Raw genomic sequence first — 20,933 nt, 5'->3', positions numbered from 1 at the left:
GGGGGGATACAATTTATTATGACATTCAAGATCAACGATAGGTGTTCAATTACCTCTAAGAGATCAATCATTTTTGTCATCTGAGAATAAATCAAAACTCGATGACCTTGGGCTTTCAGACGTGTGAGTAAAGAGTCCAGTACTGCCAACTTGCCAGCGTCTGACACAAGGGTTTGCTTATCCGGAATAACAATGTTGGACCACCCAAACGCGCTCGGGTATGACAATTTGAACGCTTGGTCAACCAATTGAAAGCCATCTGTTGATTCACACTGCTCGTGGCGGATGGCAGTCCAAGCCGCTTCACGACTTTCACAGCTAAAATAATAATGATTATGATAGTTACTGCTCCATGATAAAAATAACGAGTACTTACTAATATTTTCTTCCCGAGCTGACGACACGGGGTATTAGACTATACAGGAATTTAGGCATTTCTGTCTGTCTGTATTCTATTTTTTGTTTCGAATGCAACCTATGCATGAACTCGGGGAGTAATGGAATGTTTGCAACCGATGCTTTTGCGTGTTTATCTTTGGAAAATCCTGATGGAAGTTCAGCAATATCCTCAAAGTTCATACTGGCGCTTGCTTTCAGAATTTGTTGCTCGCTATCAGAAAGCTTCAGTGCTTTGCGGCTCCGCAAAATTCGATGCTCCATAGTTTCCTGCATTGGACATATCCATTGTTCAGTATGCGTGTAGACACTGTTCTGGCAGGTACTGGTAAAAAGTAGATTGTTCATCACTTCGTAAAATGGAGAAAACAGTTGACTGGCCCATCGCTCAAAAGTTGGCTCCAGTAACATACAGCTAGCTGTGGAATGATTTTTCCACCAAATCCATCGATGATGTAGTAGTTTGAGATACTGATACCATTGCTGGGTGTGGCGAACACTGTAGAAGAATAATGGTACAAATAAACTGAATATAAGCAATATGTTCAATGAGGCAGGTTTAACTTGCTCGAACTTGCTGCATCCTGCTGTTACCTGTCTATTGGTCAACATTATAGCCAAGGGACGATCTCTTCACCCTGAATTAAGCGTTCAACCAGGTTTAACAATATGGGTTAAGGTGAAACGGGACGCCGTGTTATTTTTCCTATCTTGCCTCTCTTTCTAACAATTTGCCTCGCGTTTTTGAAGATGGTAATCTCGAGTTCTATCGCACTGAAGATGCTGAAAAACAATCAGCATATGCACTGCAAGTGAGCATACACAGTGATAGGTTTTTGTTGCAAAATATGAAGTAGAATCTGAGATTACCATCTTAGTAGCAACAGAGCAATGGCGGATATTTCCCCGACCGTCCCGTCCGCCCTTAAAACGAGATGAAGCAATCTACCCTGAGAGCATGATACAGTAACTTCCAGCAAGTTTAGCCTACTGCAGTGAATAGGACCAATAACCATCATCAATGATTGATACTCCGTGATTGACCCGGACCAATGACCAAGCTTTAGAGACAAATTTGGCTATGATTGGATGTTTATGTTTCATTATTTTGTGGCGGCCTCAGTAGTTAAAGTGGGTTGTCAAAAAAACACGACTGGGATGGGAGATGTGCGGAGGCGGCCATTGTGAGCCAATCGAGCAGAAAGAACTGTCAAAGTGTGAGCCAAATGAACATGTTTTTTTGTTTGTAGGAAGGCATTGTTTGAACGGTATTGCAATCGACAATAAACATATTACAAATATTTATTTTTATTATCGATAACACTAGTTTACAGCATTTTTGAACTCGGTAAGCTGATGATCATTTTTGGTGTAGAATCATGCCCTGAGTTCGAAAACGCGAAAGAAAAAAATTACAGTAGAGCGGAAATTTTTTCGACTTTCCATACAAGGTAAAAGATTTTAAATCGATTTTTGTTCTATTTTTAAGCAAAGTCGCTCACTTCAAACATCTCATTCTCCGTAATCAATGCTCCGATTGAGCTGAAATTTTTACTGTAACTTGCCTACATATGATATGTCATATAAACGTTGAGAACGAACTCTTAAGTTGTTTTTTTTTCTTATTGAATAAAAATACATTTCTTCAAATTTTTTTTGGAAATTTTGTTAAAATTTAAGAAGATCGTCCCTAAAACTCGCCAAAATCAGAATTTCATCAATTTGACGCAAAACCTGTATTTAGATGATCGAATGGTATTGTATTCAGCTTTTAATTTATGAAAAAAGATTTAAAATTGGTTGAACAAAACGCAATATATTTGAATTTTAGTAAATTACATATTTTGAAAAGTTGCAAAACTCGATATTGAACTAAAATTCAAAAATGGTTCTACTTAAAATTGTTTGAAGGTCGGTTTCGAAATCAGCACTAAATTGTGCTTCAAAAATTTTGGTCGTTGACAGAAGTTCACGACTTTCGTTTTATTTTGTAAACTTGTGTAATTTGATGGCATATATAAATTTAGTAAAAAGATAATATTTAATTAATTCTGCTTTCAAGAGCTTATGCTCATGAAGAAACTTTTGCCGCTGCTCTTCTAAAAAAACTTTCATTGCTGCTGCTTGATTCACTTCTGCCGATTTGATTCTCCCTATTCCTTGCAATGCATTTCAGATTTCTTCGATGACGCTGTTCTCTTTTTCAAAATTTGGAAAAAAAAGTTCGAATATAATTAGCGAACGTAAACAAAACAACTTGCACCACAACAAAGTCACGCAAAAAGTTTGAACATCTAGCTTTGTGGCAAGTGTTGGAAGCTGTAGTAAACAAAACAAACAGTATTGCCGAATCGACATAATTATTTCCGCTCATCTCTATGTAGAGTATTTCTACTCTGTACTGCCGAGAGCCTACAACTTGCAACTCAGATAGCGTAGATGTGTAGCACATTCTTAGAAATGAGCGAAGCTCACGCAGAAGAAGTTTGAACTCTGCGACGTCAGCGACGACGCAGCTGCCCGGATGAAAAATGACCATTCATTACATGGTAAAGATTATTAACATATGACTGGTTTTATTGTTCACAATAAAACACATAGTAGATATATTGTTACTTTTTACAATAGAAATCAAGCCCATATAGTTCGTACAATAAGTGAACATTAGCTTTATTAGTGACTAATTGATTCGATTGTTTTTCAATAGTTCTATAATCATTTAAAGTTATTATCACTAAACATTAATTTAATTGATTTTTATATAGTTGCAAAGTTGCCTGCAAAGTTTTCATGGACTTTTTATTAAAAAAGAGTTTATTTCTCAATTACACTTAAAAACAATTAGTAACTAATAAATAACAATAAATATTATTGTTGCTTGGATCATGTTTGTATAATCAAATACAAAATCACTTGACATATTTTTTTTAAAGTTTACGCGTTTTCGTTTTAAATTTGAGTACAGTAGATGTTTCGGTTATCGAATGTTATTCGCTGAAACTTCAACGACTGACAGACGTCAAGCCGTGTTGGCAGAGGAAGCTATCAATGAATAACTGAAGAAGTACTTATAGAAAACTAGCTGAAAAGCAGGTTCTAGCCAAGTGAGGACGTTAAGACAAGAAAAAGATGAACAATGATTTTACTAATGTTTTCCAATAAATTAAAGGAATCTAGTAAATAGTAAACTACCATTGATAACAATACAAATACAATTTGTGTAATGGGGTCAATTGAACCGATGTTCAAAAAAACATGCAATAATATTTGTTGTTATGTAAACAGATTTCGCCTTTGAAAAACCAAAGAATTCATATTTCTTGGTAACATTTTTCTTCAGCATTTACAGATACTAATGGCCACATGAATTGTGAACGATTTATGGTATGGATCATACGACCTGAGGTCTGACTTGTGATATTTGGCAGTTATTTGAAAAGATTGATGATAGATCTTATCAACAGCTGCCAAGCAACACATACCAGACAGACATCAGAGTGTTTGACACTTATCATAAAATGTGCATATCATTCTGGCGGCCGTTAGTGCTCGTAAATGCTGGATATAAATGTTAGCGGGAAATTTAAATTCTATGGATTTTCAAAAGCGAAAACTGCTAACAAATAACAACAAATATTATTGTGTTTTTATTGTAACAACGATTCATTTGACGCCATTCAATTAATTGTATTTTTATTGTAAAAACAATAAAAAATCATTAAGATATATTGTTTTCTTTTGAAAATTGACCTAAAAATGTCTCATAAAAACACAATACATTCTATTGTTTTTCGCGAAAAAGTGTATGAAAATTTTCTCAAAATTTTATGGTTAAGATACATACTGCCCATGATCGCATATCAGTCCCATCTTTGCTGGGTTTCCTATTCATATGGGACAATTATGCGATCATAGGCAGCATAACGACCACCATTTTTTATTGTAAAAGTGCCATTTACCATTCGCCGAATGGTATAGAACAATAGGGGTGATGGTGAGTGTGCCGTGTAAATTACAATACGTTTAATGGTGAATATTTTTCGAAAAAATGGTGTTGTAACAATAAAATTTATCGTATTTTTATGATATTTTTTATCAGGGTGGTGTGGCAACACACTCTCACGCAAAGTTTTACGGCTGAGCGATGTGTGTTTGTTGCCGGTCCTCTCTCTCTCTTCTTGGCGTAACGTCCTCATTGGGACAAAGCTTGCTTCTCAGCTCAGTGTTCTATGAGCACTTCCACAGTTATTAACTGAGAACTTCCTCTGCCAATGACCATTTTGCATGCGTATATCGTGTGGTAGGCAAGAAAAGATCCTGGACCGACCGGGAATCGAACCCGTCATCCTCAGCATAGTCATGCTAAATACCCGTGCGTTTACCGCCTCGGCTATATGGGCCCTTTGCCGGTCCACATTCGTAGCAAAACAGAGCGGCGCACATTTTATTCAAGATGTGTACGCAGACCTGTTTATCAGAGTATCTATGCTACCTATGGTGTTATCTAGATGGCCATGAAACAAGTACACTTTATGTAAACTAGTAATCCTACATTTCCTACATCCTACATAGAGGATTTCTAATGTAAACATGGTACCACTAAACGTCAAATAATTGATCTCTTGCATCGGTGGAGATGTTCTGTGACTCACAGACGGAGTGAAGAATTGGATGCTTTGTCGTTTATCCGTGGGTTGTGCATAGAGAGAATGGGAATTATCGTGAGCGCTGTAGTGAGAGACTTTTTCATCTCATGCAGTGAGAAATCATGATCGCGGGGGTGGATAAATCCGGGGAATTTGATCACGTGAGTGAAAAAATGGATGCCTGGGTAACACACTTGTTTAGCGTATAAGGGTCGTGATGTGAGCTCAAATCTCACGTGGGGTGTGGATTTTTTCCATTGCTTCAACAATAATATCTGCATGTTAAGTTAATGGAAGATTGTGAACATAAACAAAACTATGCCAAACCAACGATAAAGTACTTACTAGTATATCAATCCTTCCAAGGTCAGGCGCTCCATTTCTTGAGGTGACAAAGAACACATCCTAGTGAATGAGAAAGCATTGTCCACACTTAGATCCTCGATGCAGCTGTAATTCACGGATGATCCATCGCGGTTTTGGAATACTGCTCGGTGAACATTCTCACTTTTGAATATATGAAACCGATTGTACAGCAGGTGTCGTTTGCTCGGAAACATTCTGTTCAAAATGCCATCGTTGAAAATCAATCGTGCTACGGGATATTCGGCTGTTCGGCAGAAAAATGGGCTTTTGGCATCACGTCGCTCAAAGAGCTCCGGATGATTGCACACTTTGCGAAATTGCATCACCAAGTTCATTAGGTTCGACGTGAAGTTTTTATCAAACGAGTGACCATCGCCCGTGCCGTGTCCGGTTAGGTGAAGTAAGTCTTCAATTCGGATTTTCTTTTTCAGCGCTACGTAGAGCAACTTCTGGCGCGTCGTCAGGGGGCAGTAGACCATAATTTCGATTTTATCAGAAAGCTCGTTTTCAACGTCTTTCTTAATACGTCTTAGCATAAACGGTTTAAGTATCATATGCAACCGGGAGATTTGTTCTGTAAAAAAAAAAAACGTAGTGTGATTATAGTAACAGGTTAATTCGAACATACAAAAAATTGGTCATATCACATTCCTTATATAGAAGATATAATCAACGTACCATTATTCGCTCATTTCCCAACATCCGCTCTCAAGTGTAAATATCAAATTTACTTGCATAAACACTATACTCCCTTTTTCACACTAATATTCTTTAACAATAACAATAGCTTCCATGTGAAGTCATATTGCATAATGCTTAGTGAATAATATTATGTTTTCAGTTCAATACCAAATAAGCGACATTTTTTCTTTTGCTTCCGCTGCTTTTACTTGCGTTAAACACAATGTTAGAAGTGGCGCGCTGTATTTTACTTCTGGAACTCTATACAGCGCGCCACTTCCGACATTGTGTTTAACGCAAGGCAAAAGCAGCGGAAGTCAAAGAAAACATGTCGCTAATTCAGTTTTTAACTGAAAACATAATACAAATCAAAGAACTGAAAGATTGAGCGATTATTGGACTACAAATGAGCAGTTGTTAGTTATATGTTCCAATTATCGCTGACGTAAAAAAGTGAAATTTTTAAACATCGACGGTTCTTGTACACAATATCTACACTTTATTAGGTTTGCTCACTCCCTCTGAACAACAAAAATCGTTGCAAAAACTTATGATATAAAAATACAATCTTGGAAAAGTAAGTTCCATTTTCCAGATGTCGTTTTCTATCGTAAGGGAAAATATGTAGAAGCACTTTTAGTTGTACACTAAATGCAATAGTAATACCCTCAGTGTACCAGTGGCTATTGGAACACGAGCGGCTACTGGTACACTGACGGTTGTTTTTATATAATTTTATCAGAAGTTTTCATACCATAACTAACTTGGAATACCGTGGGCATACGCGCCAACTTGTGACGTAGTTGGACGGCAAAGCTCTTCAGAATTGAACAAAATGCAACTTTTTTCGACTAAATGCGCTAGTTTCCACGTGAATATGCCTAATTAGGATAAACTGCATCAATTTTGATAGTATTTCATTGATTTTGAGAGGTCTTGCCCCCCCCCCCAACTACGTCACAAGCTGGCGCGTATGACCGTGGGGTGCCCTAATTGGCTTGTTTAGCGGTGTCGAGATAATTCCATATTCTGAATCTGCATGCCAAACTGAGACGGAATCCAATTTGAAGTTTGTATGGGAGAAATTGGTCGAATCACCCCTAGTCGCATTTTGTACTGGGTGGAGCTGTCAAACAGAAGCCCAGCTGTCAAAAGGGGATTTCAATAAATCTCTTTGAAATTGATTTTAGGTACCAAAATAAAGTTCCAAAAATCTGAAAAAAATCATAGTGGCTCAGAAAAAGGTGCTCTTTTGTATGAAATCAAAAAATCAATATTTTTTTCAAAATTTAAAAACTCAATTTCGTGCGGGTTCAAATTTCGCTAACAGATAAGATTTAAAGACCATAATCAAAGAAATAATAGTTAAGTTGTCCAAATAAAGTGAAATATAGAAGAATAATTCCAATTATTGGGTTTTTAAATTCAGCAAAAATCAATGATTTTACATTTTTAAACGAAAGAGCACCTTTTTCTAACCTCTGTGATTTTTTTTCAGATTTTTAGAACTTTTATTGATACCTAAAATCAATTTCAAAAAGATTTATTCAAATCACCTTTTGGCAGCTGGGCAACTGCTTGACAGCTCAGCCCAGTACAAACTCCGACGAGGGGTGATTCGACTAATCGATCCCATACAAACTTCAAATTGATTTTTAAATAGGTTCCCGGGCTCCAAAATTCATGAAAATTTGGATTTCGGCTCAGTTTGGCGTGCAGATTCAGAATATGGAATTATCTCAACATCGCTTAAAAAGCCAATTGAACAACTAGCTCTATGATTATGATATCTAAATCTTATCAGTTAGCGAAATTTGGACCCGCACGAAATTAGGGCACCATGGCATGGCATGGCATAGTGTTTATATAATATCAACAAGTAATACATAGTTACGATTTTTAATTTAATAATTTTAGTTTAATAATTTATTTATTTATTTATCAGAAATCATGGCTTTTACAGTTTTGTTAGGCTTGGCAGAGATTTGTAACACTTTCTGCTGCGAATGAATCAGTTAGTCCCTATGGAGAAATTATGGTTAAACAGTAAATTTCTACAATGGTAGGGAAAAATTTTTCAGCAAAAACCTTCGAAAAGCTTAACTAAGCTTAACTAGAGTAGGTACTAAAATATCACAGCTTTTATGGAAAAATGTTCACGATTAGTGGATTTGTGGACATCTCACAAGATGTTTTGAACCAGTTTGTTGCCTTTTAAACAAATTCGATGATTCTGTTTCAGCAATTTGGTGAAGTTCATCTGTTGGAAACTAGGGATGCAAATCGAAGATCATCTTTAATAGCTTGTTCTGCTTAACCTGGAGGCGTCTTAGATGGGACAGAGCACAACTTTGCCACACTGGGCAGCCGTAGGTGAGGACTGGCCTGAACACACACTTGTAAAGAAATAGTTTGTTCGCCAGTTGGAGGGATGATCTGCGATTGATCAACGAATACATTGACCGTGTCAAACCGTTGACTTTGTTGATGCTACTATTGATGTGCTTGTCGAACAGTAGTTTTTCATCCATGATTAACCCCCAGTAGCAAGCTTCATTTTTCCATGGAATTCTGATTCCATTTACGCTGAGTTTAGTTGCTGGTAGGTGTCTTGGAGCTCTCTTTCGCGTGAAGAAGATGGCCTGGGTCTTTGCAGCATTCGTCTTGATACGCCACTTCTGCTGGAATTCTTCAAGTTTGTTCTGCGCATGTTGAAGTTTGCAGCTGATGATTCTCGGATCGACGTAGAGAAACCAGGAATGCCGTATCATCCGCGAAAAATGCGTAAGTAACTCCGTCAACCATAAGGACGTCACTGGTGAAAACGTTGTAGAGCGTAGGGCTAAAAACTGATCCCTGGGGGACGCCGCATGGAATGTCTTACTTTTCTGACCTACAGTCGTTGACTGACACTTGAAATGTTTGCTCGAGAAGGAATGATTGTACCAACTTCACTATGTACAGCGGACAGTTGCTTCTATGTAGTTTGTAGATTATTGCTTCCTGCCAAACGGAATCATAAGCTTTTTCCACATCTAGCATAATCATTCCAGTCGATTTTTTGGTAACAAATCCTTCCTTCATTATTTTCCTTATTCGAGTTAGTTGATGATTAGTAGAGTGACCAGCTGTAAGTGCAAATTGCTTATTAGGAATCACTGCATTGGTATCCAAATGCCGATTAAACCGATTGAGGATGATCCGTTCAAGCACTTTGCTAAGGCTGCTTAGCAGGCTGATGGGGCGGTAGTTGGTAGGCAGCGTAACATCTTTTTTGGGCTTAGGAATGGCCACTACTGTTGCATGTTTCCACATAGAGGGAAAATACATCAGTCTAATGCATCCATTGAAAACTTTAGTTAGGTAGACCAGGCCCTTTCGGGGTAGGTGTTTAAGCAACGCATTACGGATTTCATCCTGACCCGGTTATTTCTTGCTTTTAAGGCGCTTGATAATTTCCTTGATCTCTGTAGGTTTGCGAGGGTGGAAGGGTCAAAGTTCATCTTGTTGGAATCAGCAAGTACCTCCATCGTGTGATTCACTTCCTCAACTGTTCTTTGGTCACTCCGAAGACTGTTGTTATGAGCACGAGCAAGTTGGTCGTTAGTGTGTTGGCCTTTTCCTTATTAGAGACCATGAGACGATCTCCATCTCGCAGAGGGGGTTGGTACTTAATTGGCTTCTTTAGGGGTGTTGAGATAACCCCAAATTCTGAATCTGCACGCCAAACTGAGCCGAAATCCAAATTTTCATGAATTTTGGTGCACGGGAACCTTTTTAAAAATCAATTTGAAGTTTGTATGGGAGCGATTTGATGAATCACCCCTCGTTGCATTTTGTACTGGGTGGAGCTGTCAAGCAGTTGCCCAGCTGTCAAAAGGTGATTTAAAAAAATCTCTTTGAAATTGATTTTAGGTATCAATATAAAGTTCTAAAAATCTGAAAAAAATCATACTGGCTCAGAAAAAGGTGCTCTTTCGCATGGAATTGAAAAATCAATAATTTTTTCCTAATTAAAAAACCCAATTGTAGATCGAAGATGTCTGCTAATTTTCCAAAAATTTTTGCTTCCTTGGGTCAAATCTCGAATCGTATGTTCGAAATTTTTGTACCTGCTCACGAATCCTCAGGGTAAGTGTATCAACTACCGTCTTCATGAGAGGGTCTCTCGTCCTGTAGAATTGTCTTCTTCGAACGTTCCTTAAACGAATCAGCAGCTTGGTTTGGAGGGGGAGGTCGTGTTTCTTCTTAGTGATATTAACAACAGGAACCGATTCTGCTTCGGCTGCATTCAAAGCTGTAACGAATGCATGGATGCTGTCGTCATTTTTTTCGGTGGAATCCAGGTTATTCAGCAATTCTGTTGTTAGATCAAGCCTTCTTTTTTAACGGAGTTGGCAAAGCGGCTCCAGCCAGCGCGATTGTAGTTTTTATAGCTACGTACATGGATTTCAATTGGGCCATCAGGGTTGATAGTAAACACCACAGGGTAATGGTCTGAACAAAGTTCTTGACATGTTTTTGGTACAGTCATGTTAACGCGGTTGTTCGATAGCACCAAGTCTAATACTGAGCAGTGTTTTCCGCCCGGGGAAATGCGAGTGTAACTGTGAAGAAATTTGAGCTTTCACTTTCTTGAAAAAGAACTTCTACTGCTTTATTTTTTCTCGAACAAAGCCACTGACTATGTTTAGAGTTGAAATCACCGTAAAATTGGTGATCTTCCTGAGGTCTCTTTTAAAGTTGTTGAGGATCGTACGATTCGATGACCCAGGGAAGTAAGCTGCAATGATGTGCACAGGAGTGCGCACTAAGTTGAGAGTAACTTGAATTGCCTCAATAGTTGTAGTGTTTAATCCATCTGCTTGTTTGAATGCAATTCCTTCCCGAACGAAAATGGCAACTCCGCCTCCTCGGTTTGCAACTTGAGTAGAGCGATCCAACCGTACACAAGAGTAGTTTGGGTGGAATATGGAATTATTTAGCTGTAACCATGTTTCTGTGACTACAGCAACATCGATTTTGTGCTTTTCGATGAAGTCGAAAAATTCACCCATTCGAGTTCCGCCATTGCGCGAAGATAACGTGCTTACCAAACGGAGCGTGAATAAAATCAGTTTTCGGAAATTTTGAACAAGTTATCGTAGTTTTTTGCGTGAATTGTGAAAGGAAAAAGACTTTTGAGAATAAAAAACTAAAACACCAGGGTGAAATAAAAAAAAAAAAAAAACCAAGGAAATCAGAAAGTGAAAAATCAGCATCGCGAGAGCCGCCATTTTGGCCGGTCAACGAGAACATAACCCCAAAATGGACGGGGTGAAAAAACCACCGGACCCACCAGAGGAAACAGATGAAGACGTGAATATTACCGACTGGGCAGGAGCAGCAAGTCTATCGGCACAGCAAGCAGGACAATATCAACAGAGGAGGGAATACACGAACGTAGTGTACACAGAAGCGGACACGGGCCCATACCGAGTGTATTTCGAGTTCGCGGTGGGATCCACGCTGCAAAAAAATGAACAACTTCTCTGGTTCAAACTATCCATTGAAAACGTATTTGAACATCAGCTCAGACAGAGCGAGAAATTGCGATGCTTTCGTCTTACACGTAGCCAGACGTGTGAAGAGATCGTTGGCTAAACTCAAGAACTCCGAATTGTTATTTGCAGAGCTCTGGTTGCCGGAAGCGGACCCCGCGAGATCAACAACAGCAGCAACACGTTTAACAGCCCCAACAGCAGCAGCAGCACCACCTACAGCAGCATCAGTAGCAGAGTTCTCCTTGACTACATCCGCGAACCTCCTATTGCGGCTAGTGTATGTGGCTCCGAATGGTTTCGAAGCACCGGTGGATGTTGTAGTACGATGTCGCATTTTTTCTCTTCACTCATCTGAATGAAGTTCTTCCTAGAAGGGCAACCCTTAAAATTTGCAGTATGGTTTTGACTGCAATTAGCGCAACGAATTTCCAAACGCGAGGCTTGGCGGTCATCTCCGATTAGTGAAGGTAGGGGGCATTCATTGGTAAGGTGAAGTTCCCCGCATTTTACACATTTCGGTTCCATATTGCAGTGCCGCATGCCATGGCCGAATTGTTGACAACGGAAACACTGAACTGCGTCAACTTACTTTTTGGAGTAGGGTGCGGGCACCGGTTTTGGCCAGTCTAAGGGAAATCATTTAAAAAAAAAATAACCAATAGTCCTATGAAAACAACCAATGCGTCAAATAAAAGGTTTCAATGTATATTTTGAAGGAAAAATGCAGAAATCAAGCCAATACTTGATTTTTGTATTAAAAGTGGCACTGGCCAAAATAGAAGCTCTGCCGCAGTTTTGGCCATATTCTTAAGTTTGGTTTCTATTTTGGCCAATCACGTGTATTTCTTATGGGAGTGGCCAAATTAGAAGCACCCTGGCCAAAATAGATATAGGGTGCGGGCACCGGTTTTGGCCAGTCTAAGGGAAATCATTTAAAAAAAAATAACCAATAATCCTATGAAAACAACCAATGCGTCAAATAAAAGGTTTCAATGTATATTTTGAAGGAAAAATGCAGAAATCAAGCCTATACTTGATTTTTGTATTAAAAGTGGCACTGGCCAAAATAGAAGCTCTGCCGCAGTTTTGGCCATATTCTTAAGTTTGGTTTCTATTTTGGCCAATCACGTGTATTTCTTATGGGAGTGGCCAAATTAGAAGCACCCTGGCCAAAATAGATATATGGGAGCGGATTTTTTAAGGAAATATATTTTTTTCTTCCAGTTTTTAATCAAAATGTGAGGTTTTCACAGCTGTAATCATCATATTGTATTAGGATCTACTAGTAAAAATTAAATTTACGCCGATTTAGATCACAACAGGCTCAATACCGCACTATGGCCAAAACTCCGGGCTGGCCAAAACTGAAGCTTCTACCCTATGGGAGCGGATTTTTTAAGGAAATATATTTTTTTCTTCCAGTTTTTAATCAAAATGTGAGGTTTTCACAGCTGTAATCATCATATTGTATTAGGATCTACTAGTAAAAATTAAATTTACGCCGATTTAGATCACAACAGGCTCAATACCGCACTATGGCCAAAACTCCGGGCTGGCCAAAACTGAAGCTTCTACCCTAGTAGCGCCAGGTTACGGTCACGTTGAAAAGAACGTGTGTATTTTGGAGATCACGTAGCTTGATTTCTCCTTTGGGGAAGAGAAGAAACTACCAGGCGAGATCCCCATCCGAAGTCGAGCGTACTAGTTTCACTTCAGAAGGTGAAATACCGTTATCATGCAGCTCACTTTTCAACTCGGAAAAAAACAAGAAAAAACAAAGACTGGAAGGCCGGTTAGAACAATTTTGATAGGCATCTCGTCACTCGTTCCGCCCATATAGCCGAGGCGGTAAACGCACGGGTGTTCAGCATGACCATGCTGAGGGTGACGGGTTCGATTCCCGGTCGGTCCAGGATCTTTTCCTAAAGGAAATTTCCTTGACTTCCTTGGGCATAGAGTATCTTCGTGCCTGCCACACGATATACGCATGCAAAATGGTCATTGGCAGAGGAAGCTCTCAGTTAATAACTGTGGAAGTGCTCATAGAACACTAAGCTGAGAAGCAGGCTTTGTCCCAATGAGGACGTTACGCCAAGAAGAGAGAGAGAGAGTCACTCGTTCCGTGAGTGTAGAATTTTGCGTTCCTTAATTTGAGAGCACCAATCGCTTTGTCGAAATCCACTTTTTCCTTCACTTGCAGGCGGATTCCGGACTTGATTACCTTCTGTGTAAACGACTTCACACTGACCGCTGGGGAGGACATCAGATTGTTGATTTGCGTTACAGACCAGTTGTACACAAATATCGGTGGGCACCGAATCTTAGCATTAGTGCCTGGCCGAGCTTGTTCACTTTGCTGGTGGTGGTTTGCGTCGTCGTTCATAAGGGCGTCGAAGATGTTTTCAGTTGATACACCCGGATGCACTTTGGGGGAGTCACATAGGGAATCGCGCCACTTGGGCGGTGGCTTCTATATTCGTCTGTTTGCCACTATAACTCAGACAAATTTGAACCAATTGACACAATTTTTGGAATGCTAGGTATAGTATCTACCCGTGTACAACATTTCAAGTCAATTGGTTCAAAATTGACTGAGCTATAGTGGCAAACAGACGAATATAGAAGCCACCGCCCAAGTGGCGCGATACCCTACTGTAACTCAGGATCTCTATTCATCAATAATAGATGGTCTTGAGTTCAGTCGATACCAAGGTATCTCAGTGACAAATATGTTACTGAGATAACTTGCGTACCTCACAGCAAAAGGGTATATCACAATAGTTCTAAAATCTGGACGCAGTGATCTTCACCCGACAAACGAGAGAGACGAGAGAGATGCACTTCGTAGCAGTTCTTTACATCGCCTTCGGATTGCGATTGGAGCGGAATCATTTGGCTGATCGGCACTCGAAGCATGAGTTGGTTTATTGGAGAACGGTTCCACATTGAACGTTACCAGTCAACCCTCACGACTACTTGTATCAAAAACAACCTTATTTGGCGTTTCGACAGGAAAAAATGAAATAATACTTGACTTCTTCTCCCTGCTCTGTAGAGGGCCCGGCTGTTGCCAGAGTTTTATATTTTAAAATAACGTTATATCCACATTGTTTGTTAGTTGGAGCTGAAAAGTGTTGCAAGTCATCCCGTTTGACGGTAGTTCAAAATCAAATTGATGTTCTTATCCAAAACGTCATTATGCTAAACGTACCACCCCTTTTAGATCATTTTATATGGAATGGACCTTCAAGATGAAAATAACAAGCCAATCAGAGCACATATGAGTGCATAAGAGGGCTTCATGTAGTGTATCGGGAAAACTTCTTAATTCAAAGAAATGTGACTCCTACAACTTTAATCAAGAGGACAAATTGTACTTACTTTCATCGATTCCGGTTTTGTTCTCAGCATGACTTTCAATGTCTTTGGAGAACCACTCGTTGAACTCCTCATGTGAATCAAACAGCGTTGGCATGATAAAGTGCAACAGAGCCCAAAGTTCGGCCATACTATTTTGAATCGGTGTGCCACTCAGCAGCAAACGGTTTCTGCAGTTAAATCCTAGCAGCAGCTTCCATCGCACCGAACTGGAGCTTTTGATTGCTTGTGCTTCGTCCAGCACCATATATTGCCACTTGATACGGTTGAAATATTTATAGTCCGAGACAACTAACTGATAACTAGTAATGACCACATGAAAACTTGCATCTTTTGTGTGAAGATCTTTCTGTTCCCAAAATTGACGAAGAATTTTACGTTCATTCGGTGATCCCCAATATGGTACTACGTTGAAATCTGGCACGAACCGTTCCATTTCCTGCTGCCAATTGTGTAACGTTGAGGCTGGCGAAATTATCAAAAACGGTCCCCAGACCCCATAGCTTTCGGCTATATGACATAGGAACGCTATTGACTGAACTGTTTTTCCAAGTCCCATTTCATCGGCAAGAATTCCGCTTATTCCTTGGTCATAGAGATTTGCCAACCAAGTCATTCCTTTCAACTGGTACCCTTTCAAACATCCACGGAATATTCCAGGCTGAGGCAAGTCGATTATCATACCAGATTCATCTACCTTCTGATTGACTGGCACATGCTGTTGAACGGCATTGTCAAATTGTTGTTTACGAGCTCGTTCACTATTGAAGGCATCCACCGCATTCTTATGGGCTTGATGCTTCATCAAGTCACTGTCATAGTTATCAATAGCTGCTAGTCTGGGATTGGATTCTTCATCGAGCTGGGATAAAATCTTCAATTGTTCTTCTTTTGATACATTTCCTAGTTTTTTCGACATGAAGTGGGCATACAATTCCGTTTGAGTAATAAGGAAGTTAAGTTTTCGCTGCTGACGTTTTGCTTCTACCATTTCAACGTCAATCTTGCGTTGCTCTTCAGCTTCCTTCTCCATCCGCCGTCTTGTTTCTCTCTCTACTCGATCGTACCGTTTCCAGTAGCCTTGCATTTCACGAGTCAGTCGCTTAGCCTTCCAAATGGTTTCTTTCATAATTTTTTGCGATTGCATAGCCTTCTGGCGGGATACCTTCATGCACAGGGACGCAACCCGGCGACAGTTGATGACCATGTCTTTGTGATTATTAACCTTGGCGCGTTGCACTTTTCCAAGTTCTTTCTTGGCCATCAGTTGCCACATTTTACGACGCCTGGCCGCCATCATTTCTGGCGTTTTGATTGCAGATTTGCGACCACGTTTCGACTTCGTACCCGTTGGGCTGGCAGGCTTTGAGTCCAGATCATCATCGTTATCATTCTTCAAGGCTGCCAATTGTTCTTCCCAATCGATGTCACCCAGGTCGGAACCACGATCATCGGTTTCGTTTTTGATCTGCGAAAAAAGGTCATATTGAATTTGCATTAAAGTAATATTTATCATATTTTATTGGATACAAGTCGGACTCGATTATGCAATTCTCATTTGAGCCTTAAAATCAGTTCGATAATCATAGAAGTAAGATTGTATGATGCTATGTTTCTTAAAGCCAATGGCTGGTATGATGATAACCATATTTATTGAGAATAGAATTTTCATTTCATTTTCATTTTCATTTGGTGGGGCAATGAGAGCGCAAGTCAGTCCAAAGCCGACGATAAGGAGGGGTAATGGCTGAATAGTCTTTGCTGACCACGTAAACGCCATGGGATAGGAAAAGGGTATTTTGGTGTGGGATTAGGGTGTTCAGATGCAAAATAATTTTAAGGCTCAATAGTGAATCGTATACCTTCCAAACCCAAAAAAAAACAATAATCCACAAAATTCCAAGCAAGTCACAGAAATCAAAAGCGCCCGATTGTTTATTTTGTCAATTATAACAAACGGACCCTCCTACCCTCTCCGACTCGCCAGTCACCCCGGAATTATGTCCCTTCAGTTCCGGAAAGTATATTATTCCTAATTAAGCCTTTAATCGAATTGTCCGCGTGGTCTTGTAAGAATCAGTCATTGCCATACATTTGCCCCATGGATATATAGCATTTGCATATGTGAAAGCTTTGCTGATGTTAAATTCCAATTAGGCAATTTTCTCATCTCATGTTTGTCTTTAAAAAAATGTCAAGCATAGAACATTGAAGTTAATAAACAATACATTACAAGCAGTTCCTAGCTGTCAAAGCAACTGATGCTGATGCAGCAAATTTGGTGCGCTTTATTTATATCGTTTTCTGTTCGTTTTTTCGCGAAATAATTAACGTCGTGTTGCGAAAGTGGATAAGGACGTTTCAAACCACTCTACTCCGGTCGAAAATGTACCGGATTCTATTTCCAACATAGTTATCCGTCGCGATTACAACAAATCCAGATCGCTAACCTCAAACGAGTCCGATGCTCGTAGTGATGTCAAGCGGATGAAGCGGAGCCATGCCCTTCCAAACACGGGTGGCGCTACCAGTACTAGTGCGATGGTCATCCCCCCAGCCAGCCAGTCGACGCAACCGTCATTCGTTTCTCCAAACATTTTCGACGCGTTGTCCTCTGTTGATCCAGAAAGTGTGGTAAACAATGCATCCCAAGTGCCTCCCACCACCGCGAAAAATAACCGCCGTCCGCCCCCGATCACGATCATCAATAAAGGCACGAAGCAGACTCGTGAATTAATGAATTCGGCCAACATTCCGCAGACAGCATATCATATGAAAGCTGTCAAGTCCGGCACCCAACTCAATGCGACGGACAACGGCACTTTCGAAGCTGCAATCGTGGTGCTACAAAACTCTAACACGGAGTTTTTCACGTTTACTCCTTCGCACCAACAACCCGTGCGTTTCATCCTCTCTGGTCTCACACTGTACGATCTAGCAGAATTGAAGCAGGAGTTAGAGTTCAATGAAGTGCGTCCTACTGAGTTGAAAATTTTTTCGCGAAAAATGTGTGGCCCTGAAGAAAGTGTTCTGTATCTTGTGTACTTTGCGAAAGGTACTATTAAGCTATCGGAGCTTCGAAAAATCAAGACTCTATTCAGCACGATGGTCAATTGGAGGTTTTTCAGTCGAAAACCTGAAGATGCAGTCCAGTGCCATCGTTGTCAACAGTTCGGTCACGGGACACGGTACTGTAATGTCTCGCCTCTCTGTGTTAAGTGCGGCGATAAACATCTAACAGCTGACTGTAGGCTACCTGCACGGACCACCCCCAGCAGTGCTTCAAGTAATCGCAGCGAAATTCGATGTGCAAACTGCAGTGGTAACCACACTGCTAATTTTCGTGGCTGCCCCACACGCAAAAGTTACATCAAGCAACTACAGGAGAAACGCCAGCGCGCCTCTCAGAAAACAAGTTCTGTTCCCCGTCCACCGCCGTACGCGCCGTCAGCGTCGCCTAGAAACGTTCCCACCGTGCAAGGTCAGAGGGCCAGTGCAATTGGTGGTCTCTCATTCGCCCAGGTAGTCGAGGGTTCTGCTTCTGCGGAAGCATCCAAGCAGAGTTCCAATCTTTTTACTATCACCGAATTCATGTGCCTGGCTAAGGACCTTTTCCTACGCTTGCAAGCCTGTCGCTCGAAGGAGCAGCAATTCCTAGCTCTGTCAGAGCTGATTATAAAATATGTTTATAATGGCTAATCCACCTACTCTGCGAATAGTAAATTGGAATGGTAGATCCATTCATAGCAAACAGTTAGAATTGTTCGACTTTGCTGAACGGCAGAATATAGATGTAGCGGTTATCACAGAAACCTGGCTGCGTCCCAACATTTCTCTTCTCCATCCAAATTTCTGTTGTGTGCGGTTCGATCGGCCGTCCAGTGCCGAGGACATAAGAGGAGGAGGCGTACTAATTGCGGTCCGTAAAGGAATAAAGTTCGATCAAATCAGTGTCACTACGAAAACAATCGAAACCGTCGGAATCTCCATCCCTACTGATGCCTACAAAATATGCATCATCGCTGCGTACTTCCCCGGGGCGCGGCGTTGCTCTGAGTGGTCCCAATTTCGTCGTGATATTCATGCAATGGTTGATCGTGATGACCCTTTCTTCGTTGTTGGTGATTTCAATGCTAGAAACCGTGCCTGGAATTGTGACAAGAACAATAAAGCGGGAAATATACTACTCCAGGAAGCCACTCGTTCGGGATTCTTCGTTAATTTCCCGGATTCACCTTCGTTTATTCCTACCGGCAGGGGCAAGCCATCGACTTTAGATCTTGTTCTGTCAAATAACACTTTAGATATGTCGAAACCGATTTCCCTGAACGAGTTATCGTCGGATCATCTGCCTGTTGTCTTCGACATCAAACCCTCAGCCGCAACGGTACCACAGCGACATACTGTTTTCTGTTACGCTCGCGCCAACTGGGTCGCCTTCCAAAGGGCGGTAAATGCGAAGCTGGACCCAAACGATCCTCTTTTTGCCGACATCCAAGATGTAGACGGAATCGACGCTGCCCTTGCTTGTTACAAAAACGTTCTCGTGGATGCTGAATCAGTTGCCGTGCCGCGGGTCACCCCTCGTCCCTATGATGTTGCCCAAATCCCCGATGACACCAAACAACTCATTCGACTTCGTAACATTCGTTGCCGGCAGTGGATGCGCACGAGGGATCCGCTGCTGAAAAACATTGTTACCTCGCTCAACAATCGCATCCGTGAGGATTGTACTAACTCTCGGTACAGCAAGTTCACGGAAACTCTGGTATCAATGGAACGCGGTGATAACAAAATTTGGCGTCTTACCAAAGCTCTGAAGAAAACAGTGAAGTACAGTCCTCCTCTGCGAAGTGGCGACACTCTATTTGCCTGCCCCCAGGAAAAAGCTGCACTGCTAGCCGAGAATTTTGTTCAAGCTCATAACAACCAGATGGCCGAGGACAGGGATACAGCCGATGCTGTCAAACGCTCTGTCGAACTGATCGAGCAATCTATGCCAGCTGCCGACAACTCCTGGATGGTTCGCCCCAAGGAAATCGGTAATATTACTCGCAACTTGAAGGTCAGGAAATCGCCTGGCCACGATGGAATCAGCAACTGGCTGTTGAAGCGCCTCCCTCGGAAAGGTTTAGTGGTCCTCGCCAAAATCTTCTCTGCATGCCTCAAACTATGCTACTTTCCTGTTGAATGGAAACACGCAATAGTAGTCGCGATACCGAAAGCGAATAAGGATGCAACTGTTCCATCAAATTACCGACCTATTAGCCTTCTTTCAACTCTGAGTAAACTTTTCGAACGCGTCATATTGACCCGTATCGAAAGACACTTGGAAACCACTAGAATCATCCCACACGAACAGTTTGGCTTCCAAAAAGGTCATTCAACTAGCCACCAGATCGTACGCTTGGTGAAGAAGGTGAGGCGAAACCTACAACAAGGCAACTCGTCGGGTCTGATACTCCTTGATGTTGAAAAGGCGTATGACTCGGTATGGCATGACGCGATTCTGCACAAAATGCACCTCGGAAACTTCCCTATGATGCTTTTGAAGATAATTCGTAGCTTCCTGAAGGACAGGACCTTCCAAGTCTCGGTAAATGGCTGTACCTCGGAGCGGATGCAAGTTCCGTTTGGTGTACCGCAAGGCTCCGTACTAAGTCCTACGCTGTACAACATCTTTTCGGCCGACATCGTTCAAATGGAAGGAGTGCAGTACTACTTGTTTGCAGACGACACTGGATTTTTAGTGTCACATCGGGACGCCAATGTAGTAGTGGACAAACTGCAACAAGCTCAGGACGCTATTCTTGAGTACCAAAGGAAATGGAAGGTAAAAGTGAATCCTGCTAAGTCCCAAGCCATTTACTTTACGCGCCGTCGGAGCCCAAGGTACCTGCCCCAAACTCAAGTTTCCTGCAAT

At 41.1% G+C, this 20,933-nt stretch overlaps 1 protein-coding gene across 1 annotated transcript in view; it reads right to left on the bottom strand.

Annotated features, from left to right (window-relative positions):
- Window positions 1–20,933, bottom strand: part of LOC109406256 (chromatin-remodeling ATPase INO80) — a 142,582-nt gene that overhangs the window by 117,967 nt on the left and 3,682 nt on the right. Inside the window, exons 4-7 of the mRNA XM_019679318.3 lie at window positions 15,014–16,478; window positions 5,388–5,982; window positions 377–895; window positions 54–318 (exon numbers count right to left, since the gene is read on the bottom strand). Coding sequence (XP_019534863.3) covers window positions 54–318; window positions 377–895; window positions 5,388–5,982; window positions 15,014–16,478 — 2,844 coding nt within the window. The remainder of the gene's footprint in view (window positions 1–53; window positions 319–376; window positions 896–5,387; window positions 5,983–15,013; window positions 16,479–20,933) is intronic.

Source organism: Aedes albopictus, chromosome 3, assembly GCF_035046485.1.
Source record: "Aedes albopictus strain Foshan chromosome 3, AalbF5, whole genome shotgun sequence".
Lineage (NCBI taxonomy): Eukaryota > Metazoa > Arthropoda > Insecta > Diptera > Culicidae > Aedes > Aedes albopictus.
This window is presented reverse-complemented; position numbering and strand designations above follow the sequence as displayed.